The following is a 9,401-nucleotide window of genomic DNA, read 5'->3' on the forward strand; positions in this document are numbered from 1 at the left end:
GGAAGGGAGGAAGGAAGGAAGGAAAGGGAAGGAAGGAAAAGAAAGTATTTTACTCAATTCCAAATCTATTACATATAGGCTTGTCTTGAAATTCTTTTTTTGTTTTGTTTTGTTTTGTTTTTTGCTTTTCAAGACAGGGTTTCTCTGTATAGCCCTGGCTGTCCTGGAACTCACTCTGTAGACCAGGCTGGCCTCGAACTCAGAAATCCGCCTGCCTCTGCCTCCCAAGTGCTGGGACTAAAGACGTGCGCCACCACTGCCTGGCTTGAAATTCTTTTCTACAAGGAAGCAAAAAATCTGATCTTCCTGATCTGAGGTCCCCAAAAGACTGGAGGAAGTTCCCAAGCTGCTTCAAGTGACATCTTGTTTTTATCTGATTATCGAGGCAGGGTTTGCTCAATCACTCAGGCTGACTTTCATTTTCCCTCAAGCTGGGATTATAAGTACAGGCCACTATCCCAGCTCAGGCCAATGCTTTGTATTCATTCATTCACCAAACACTGGTTGAACTGGTACTTAAATCTTACTGTATTTAAGTTCTAAAGTTCTTAGCAAATTGGTGTCAGATAACCTACCAGTTTCAAAAAAATTAAAAAGTTCCTTTCTGTGAACACTGTTCTGACATGAAAGAATAAGGGAGAGAAAGTAAAAGTGGAAGAATCAAATAAGCAAGGCAAGACAGCCTTGCAGGAAGGAGCTCTTGTCCGTCTCCCTTGATTTATAGAAGCTTTCTTATTCAAGGCCACTTCAACTGAATGGCACCTTCAAGTAGAGGATACTTCCTGAGGTAGAGCTGACTCTCAGATTCTGTACCCTTAATATACAGCAAGGATGCCTGAAACACTACCTGCATTTCCCTATAGGTACCAATCTGGCTACTGAATAAGCTACATTTCGGGTCGCTATTCTTAGGGGCCTCCCTAAGAGTTGAAAAGGTATAAAGAACCAGAAGGAACACTAACCTCCCTCTGAGAGATAAGAGCCAGAGACAGGCTAAAGGAATTAAGGTATCTAACAGCACACCAAAGACAAACACGCTAAAGTGTGCTTGCTTACCCAACAAGTAAACTGACATTCTAAATTTAAGCCATGTATGGTGGCATATGCCAGTAATCCCAGCCTGAATTAGGATTGACAAGAAAATAAGGCCAGCCTGGACTACATAGGAAACACTAGGCATGGGGCTAAAGAAATGTCTCAGCAGTTAAGAGCACTGGCTGCTCTTCCAAAGGATTCAGGTTCAAATCCCAGCAACTACATGGCAGCTAACATCCACTTATAACTCCAGTTCCAAGAGGTCCAATGCCCTCTTCTGGCCTTCTTGGGCAGTATATGTACATACATGCAGGTGAAACAAATATATAAATAAAATAAAATATTTTAAAAAGAAAATATTGCCAGGCAGTGGTGGTGCATGCCTTTAATCCCAGCACTTGGGAGGCAGAGGCAGGCGGATTTCTGAGTTTGAGGCCAGCCTGGTCTACAGAGTGAGTTCCAAGACAGCCCGGGCTATAAAGAGAAACCCTGTTTCGAAAAACAAAAAACAACAACAAAAATAAATAAATAAATAAATAAATAAATAAATAAATAAATAAAATATTAAGCCATCCAAAGCTACACCGCAAGACTTCTGTCTCAAAACAAAATATCAGGCCAATGAGATGGCTCAGCAGGTAAAAACACTACCCACACAGGCCTGGTAACCTGAACTCCATCCCTGAACCCAGGAAAGAAATCCTGGATGCAATGGAACACATGAACAGCTAGCTGCTATGAGGTGAAGACAGAATTACCTAGAATCTGGTGAGCCAGTGAGCCTCAAGTACACAGTACAGTGGAAACAACAAGAGATATCCTGCCTCAACAGGCAGGAGAACTAACTCCTTAAACTGACGGCTGATTTTCATAAGTTCACCATAACACATACACACCAACATAAAATATTTAGCAATCACACAAAAATATAAAGTAATACATAAATTAATATACACATCAACAAATTTTAAATATCTTTTTTTACCCTCAAGAAAAAAATCTAGCCAGTACTGAAACTGCCTACCAAGTGATACAAATTTCAGATAAAGACTCCTTCCAGTTTCCAAGTCATTCCCTTGTTGTTTTTAAGAGATGGTGGCATGACCTCATTCGATGTAGCTGCCATCTGCTGAATGATACCCGCATTTGACTCAATCTTAAAAAATTAATCTTAAATTACCCAACTTATAAAAGCTTCTATCAACTTCTCCATAAAACTTACAGTGATTAGGTCCCAGCTGCTAAAGCCATGTTGCAGCCAACAAGGATGGCTGGATGCTGCCTGCTTGTGACCACTGTGTGGGCTGGTTCTTGGCAAACACGCCTTAGCTGCTGTGGACAGTGACAGCTGAGCTAACTGTGCCCCTGCTGCTCTCTGCCTTACTTACAGGGCATGCACGTCACTCCAGCACTGCTCCTAGGCTCTCTTGCTGTCACCCAATAGGTGCTCTGTCAGCCTTGCGCTCACAATGATTCACACTGTTTACCACACATAATGATGTTTTTTAATAAGTGGCAGGTGCCAAAGGAGGTAAAGCACATTATGATCCCAGCACTCAGAAAGCTGAAGGAGGAAGCTGGACAGTTTAAGGCCAGCTTGGGTTACACAACTGTCTAAAAAAGAAAAGAAACAAAAACAAATTTAACAACTGTTACATCCTTAAAAATACATACTGGCAGAACGACTCCAGATTTACTGCTTCTTGGGGTGGCTCTCTCATGCACACAGTGGTTTCCTATTCTAAGAAAAGACAGCCCAGCTTTCTCCTGACTTTCCCTGTCTCCTGAATCTTTTGTAGACCCTGTCTTTAAAAAAGAAATGAAGTAGGCTTTAAGAGTTTATTTTTCTGGATTCCTCTCTCTTCCCTCTCAAACACTGTGATAAGTATAGGAATGGCAACAAGAAGCTAGCAGACCAAGAGTGGGGACTGGTTGGTTAGCTTGGGGTTTTCTCCTACCACTTCCTGCTTTCCCCTTGGACAAGCACCTTTCCTCATCACTCAGTACGTACAGCATTCACACAAGCAAAGAAACTTGCCCACTTCTGACCCCGATTCTGGCTCTGGGTGCTAAGTCTTTCTGTACTCCGTATTTCTTCACACTTCACCATGAGGACTATAAACTTATCTAAAATGGTAAGAATTCATTTTGCTTTCAGTTCCTCCTTGTGCCACATGCTGCTGAGAGGCCGGACATAATGAGAAGGGAGAGCAGCAACCTGGCCTGCTGCCCAGCTGGGAGCAGATAAGTTCACCTAAAAAGGACTTGATGCTCCAAATACCAAACTGAAAAAGGAAATGGAAGTGGGGGGGAAGGGAAATCGGAACATATCTATAGATACAGGCTTGGAGAAAGTAAATCCATCTTCTTCTCATCATCTTCACCATCCATAACCTCAGAACATTAAGGTGGAGAAAAGGCAAACTGCAAAGAAAGCAAAGCAATGGAGAAGACTTCCTGGGACAAAGTTAGGAAGCACAGGCTAGGGATGGCGGGTCTAGATCATCCACTGTAAGCCAGGTAAAAAGGCTGCATGGAGAGCTGTGCTCTTGTAACTCTCCAATTATGAATGTATAGTCCTATGAAGCACTCTTCCACTGACCATGTTCTCTCAGGGAATCTTTCCTCTTATTCTCACCCTTCCTCCATATACCCTGTTCTCTAACTGTGCAGAACTATACAATCCTCTCTAAACACACGGCACTGTGAAGCTGTTGTACTCCTGAAACATGTGTGCCGATCCCCTACCTGGAATGCCCTTTCCCTGTTCATCCACATAGAAAACTCCCAAGGTTTTTTCATGGATTAGGTCGAATGGGAGGAACCTATTCTGTGGTCCTATCAACATGGTCACTCTCTCTATATATATCTTTCTGTTGTTCCTTATCACAAAAAAATGCTGAGAGTACAATCTAAGACCAGGAGAAATGAATTTGAATCTTGCTTATACAACTTACTAGCCATGCAATATGATTTCTGGCAATCCTAGCCCCTAGAACTCAAATCCTTTGTCTCAAGTAAAATAATTTATAAGGAAACATGTTCCTTGTAGAGTCCAATATCAACATGCTCGCATATAAGAAGGGGGAGTCGTCTATGCACCATTCCCAGTGGAAAATGGAAGAAACGAGGACAATAAGCTTGCACACAGCTGTGCACACAAACATGGACAAAGGGCTGGAGACGTGGAGGGAAGGGAGGGAGAGAAGGGGCGAGTGACTGAGATCACAACCTCCAGCCCTTTTTTAGTTGACACTAATCCACTCATGAAGGTGGTGTCTTCATGATCTAAATGCTTCTTGTTGGGGCCCACATCCCCACACTGTGCCCTGGAGATTCATTTCCAACATATGATTTGGAAGAGACACAATCAAACAACAGCACTCTTGTATAATCCTCCCCACATTATATCCATGTGACCAAAAGAAATGCACAGCACTTGGCATCCAGTTATAACAGATATCGTATCTGCCATCTTGGGCTCTACACTCCGTTCTCTATTGGACTACGTACTCTGAGGAAAGCTAACTGCCATATCAAACAACCTAGAAAGAGATCCAGGTGAAGGACTGAGGCTTGTACCAGCAAGATGGCTCAGCAAGTAAAAATGCCTGCCACCAAGCCTGAGATACTAAGTTTGATGCCCCAGGATCCACATGGTACAAAGAATTAAATGCCACAAACTGCTGACCTACCCATGTACACGCCTACACACCTACACACCTACACACACACACACACACACACACAGACACACACACCTACACAGGCACAAAAAAACATAACAAAAAAATCAGGCTGGAGAGATGGCTCAGAGGTTAAGAGCACTGGTTGCTCTTCCAGAGGTCCTGAGATCAAGTCCCAGCAACCACATGGTGGCTCACAACCATCTGTAACGGAATATGATGTCCTCTTCTGGCCTGCAGTCATTCATATATGCAGGCAGAATGTTGTATACATAATAAATAAATAAATCTTTAAAAAAAAAAAAAAGAAGTCGAGGCCAGCCTGATCTACAGAGTGAGTTCCAGGACAGCCAGAACTACACAGAGAAACCCTGTCTTGAAAAACAAAAAAAACAAAACAAAACAAAAAAAAAGTCAAGCCTTACCAATAACTCTTTAAGTGAGCATGAAAGCAAGTTCTCCACCCCAGAATGTCACTGGCCTTCAGCCCCAACTGACACTTTTTTTCCCACAGCCTTCTGAGGCAAATTGACACGCCTAGGCTATACAGCAAGTTCCAGCCCAGGGCAGCTTCAGTAGGTAGAGTGCCTGCCTAGCACAAAGACCTAGGTTCATCCCTAGCACGACCTAAAACCAAGCCTATTAGCATATGCAATCCCAATATTCTGTAAATGGAAGCAAAAGGATCAGAAAGAAGCAGAGGGCCATCCTTAGCTCCATAGCAAATGCCAACCTATGATACATGAGAATCAGTCTAAAATAAATAAATTATAGACACATGAGAGGTCTTATGTTAAAATTATCCAGTTGAACTTTTCATAGATTGCTAAACCACAGAAAATATAAAATTTTGAAAATTCATCTTAACTACTAGGTTCTGGAGTACTCTGGTGCACTAATAGCTAATACATTTATGAAAGACAGTGACAGACAAACATTTACAAGAGAGAATTTTGGAGCTAGGTTGGGTGGCACACAACTTTAATCCTAGTACTCAGGAGGGCAGAGACAGATGCAGTTCTGAGTTTGAGATTAGCCTGGTCTACAGAGGGATTTCCAAGACAGCCTGGGCTACACAAAAGAAAAAATAAAACAAGTGTTTGGTCTAGCATGACGGAGAATACCTGTAATCGCAGAACTTGGAATACAGAAACAGAAGGACCACCATGCCTAGTTTATACATAGTATTTTTTTTTTTTTTTGGTTTTTTGAGACAGGGTTTCTCTGTGTAGCCCTGGCTGTCCTGGAACTCACTCTGTAGACCAGGCTGGCCTCGAACTCAGAAATCCGTCTGCCTCTGCCTCCCAAGTGCTGGGATTAAAGGTGTGCGCCTCCACAGCCCAGCATAAATAGAATATTTTAAAATTAGAATATACCCAGGGGTGGTGATAGACATCTGTAATCCTAGTACTTAAATGCTGAAGCAGAAGGATCATGAGTTAGAAGGTAGCCTGGTTTACATAGAAGTTCCAGGTTAGCTTGAGCTAAACAGCAAGACTCTGTCTTAACACAGCAGCACAAATTAATAATAATTTAAAAAACATATAGTAGGGGGCTGGAAAGATAGCTCAGAGGAGAAAATCATTTGTCACCAAGCCTGACAACTGAGTTCAATCCCAGGGCCCTTCATGGTAAAAACTCATGCACATAAATAATAATAATAATAATAAACAGAGTTGGGAAATGGTAGTCCATGTCTTTAATCCCAGCACTTGGGAGGCAGAGGCAGTTGTATCTCTGTGTGTTCAAAGCCAGCCTGAGCTACATAGTGAGTTCAAGGACAGCCACCACTACATAGTAAAACACTGTCAAAGAAAGAAAGGAAGGAAGGAAGGAAGGAAGGAAGGAAGGAAGGAAGGAAGGAAGGGAGAGAGATTGAGGGAGGGAGGGAGGGGAAAGGGAGGGGAGAGGAGGGGAAGGGAGGGGAGGAAAGGAAGGAAGGAAAAGAAAAGAAGGAAGGACAGAAAGGAAAAATTAAATTTAAAAACAATGAAGGAGAAATGAAAAGAAGGAAAGGGAGTCAGAAAGTCTATACCAAAAATATATTTAATCCCTAAGGTACTGGTTGGTGTTCACAGATTCCATCTAAAATAAGCCAAAATTCATCTGCTAAGTTTTATAAAAAGTAGTTTCATTGGCCTTTGAGTTAAAATCAAGCATCAGACTTCTAAACCCAAAAAGTATGGCAAACTATAACTTACTAATCCAAAAGTAAAATTTAATATTATTACACTAGACCCAGGAAACCATGACTTAGTCTGTAAGCAACCTGAAATCTGGTGGTCTGCTCGGTGTAAAGTCCTGGACACGTCTACATCCTTAAACACTGGAATAAAGTATGCCAAGTTAGCTCACCAATGGTACTCTCAGAAGGAAACATGAAGGCATTCCTTCTGTTGTCAGACTCTGTGTGTGTGTGTGTGTGTCTGTGTGTGTGTGTGTCTGTGTGTGTGTGTGTGTCTGTGTGTGTGTGTGTCTGTGTGTGTGTGTGTCTGTGTCTGTGTGTCTGTGTCTGTGTGTGTGTCTGTGTGTGTGTGTAAACAAAGTCTCTAATAACTCAGCTTCACCTTAAAATCTTGAAATTGCCATGCACCTTGAACTTGTACTCATCCTTTCTCCATCCCCTAGTGCTGGGGTAACAGGCCTGTCCCAATACGCCCATCCTGAGCTGCTTCTGAAGAAAGAAAAACATACATATCTAGACTGACACTACTGTGGTACAGCCGTTCAAGAGTGTTGAAAGAATGCAAAAGCAGCAGGGAGTATAGGAAATTAAATGGCCTACCTGAGCCCCATGAAATTATGATGACTTTCAGTAGCCTCTCATGTCCTCATGTAAATAACTGTGGTGGATAAGCACACCTCCTTAGGGTTTAGCATGGCCATTGGACACATAAGCCTACCTAATAAGGGTGTGGGATATCAAGACAGTATAGGCTAAGAACAGATCAAAAAGTCTTTTTTGACCTCTACCTACCCTCTAAATATTTATGACTGCTTTGATGTTAGCACAGAGAAAATAAGATGGTATGCCAGTTTTACGTATCTTTAGAATGCAATAGCCTCCAGAGATCTGCTTCAAGGAATCTACCCAGATCTCCATGCAGTTAGCTTAAAGGTGACAATGAAGAGATACATAAAACCCAAACTGTAGCTTGTACTTTCCATCTTCCAAATCAAAACAAAGCAACAAACATATTTCTTGGTATTTCTTCACACACAAATGTTTCCTTCCTTTTTTAGGTATATGTGGGTTCCCACAAAGGCTAGAGCTGTCAGACACCCTGGAACCTTACAGGCTATGTGACCTGCAGACCGTGGGTGCCGGACCCTGAACTCTGGTCCTCTGGGAGGGCAGTATGCACTCTTAACCACTGAACCATCTCTCCACCCAATGACTTTTTCTTGAAGTAAACACAGAGCATACATTTTCTATCACTTGATTTTTTATAATAAATCTCTACATATGAAATGAACCACGGTACTTACACATAGAGATCCATAGGGAATTCCTTCATCATGTGTGTCACAATGAACTCCACCATCAGGTCTAAAAGGAAAGAAGAGAAAAAATGTATCAATCACAACAAAATTTATTCCTTAGGGGAAAAAAGCTTCTCAAAATGTGTGTCTTGTACTCACACTGAGTAACGTCTCCTGCTAACATCTCTCAGCATGAACTTAACTTATTTTCTATGCCACTTTTTAAACGCTTCCCACTTAGAAATTAACAAACAAACTGCTTCAGGCACTATTAAGTTTCAGTAAAATTGTTCACTCTCTTATAAGTTAGTGAGATAAAGATCTTACTGTCCTATGTCTAGAAGAACCTGCCAATAAATTTAGAATCAAGGGAGGGGCTGAAGAGATGGCTCCAAGAACTGAGGACCCCAGTTCAATTCCCAGCACCCACATGGCAGCTCGCAACTGTCTGTAAGTCTAGTTCCAGAGGATCTGCCAACCTCACCCAGACATACATGAAGGCAAAACACCAAAGCACATGAAACAAAAATAAACAAATCATTTAAAAAAGAAAAAATGTAGACACAAGGGAAATTTCATTGTTCGCATATCTCATACCACACATAAGACAACATGCCTAAGGGAAATCTGAGGCTAGAGAATTGAAGCAAGCAGGGATGAAAGTATTTGGAACCCAGTCACACAAGCAGAGGCTCGGCGCTAAGGCTGCCAGTCTATCCCAGGTCACTGTCATGCTGACTGGCACATACTGCCTGAAATGGGCTGTGGAGCTTTGGGTCAACAGAGGCTGACTATATACACAGTCTTAATTACAGTTTCTAAGATCAGACAGATTCAGTAACTGAGGTGGACTACCCAAGTGAAAATGAGATCAAGAGCCTCTCTAACAGTCAGGCGGTGATGCATGCAAGGCGGAGGCAGCTAGATCTCTAAGAATCTGAGGACAGCCCCGTCTACAGGGCAAGTTCCAGGACAGCCAAAGCTACAGAGACCCTGTCTCAAAAAAAGAAAAAAAGAAAAGTGTCACTCACTTCTCTGCGGAAAATAGATTTCTGAACAAAGAGAATGTCACAAGACCCTACCTACCTGTTCTGTCAGTCCCATCTCAACTTACTCAAGAGAAGTTTTCCATGTTTGAATCTCAAATGTAAACTTCTGACCTTTGACACACCAGTACAGACCATGAAAGGGAAGTAA

At 42.1% G+C, this 9,401-nt stretch overlaps 1 protein-coding gene across 1 annotated transcript in view; it reads right to left on the bottom strand.

The window, feature by feature from the left end:
* Armh3 (armadillo like helical domain containing 3) overlaps positions 1–9,401 on the bottom strand; it is a 145,835-nt gene that overhangs the window by 102,540 nt on the left and 33,894 nt on the right. The window contains exon 9 of the mRNA XM_028773372.1: positions 8,211–8,271. Within this exon, the coding sequence (XP_028629205.1) occupies positions 8,211–8,271 (61 nt within the window). The remainder of the gene's footprint in view (positions 1–8,210; positions 8,272–9,401) is intronic.

Source organism: Grammomys surdaster, unplaced genomic scaffold, assembly GCF_004785775.1.
Source record: "Grammomys surdaster isolate TR1022 unplaced genomic scaffold, NIH_TR_1.0 66, whole genome shotgun sequence".
Classification (NCBI taxonomy): Eukaryota; Metazoa; Chordata; class Mammalia; order Rodentia; family Muridae; genus Grammomys; species Grammomys surdaster.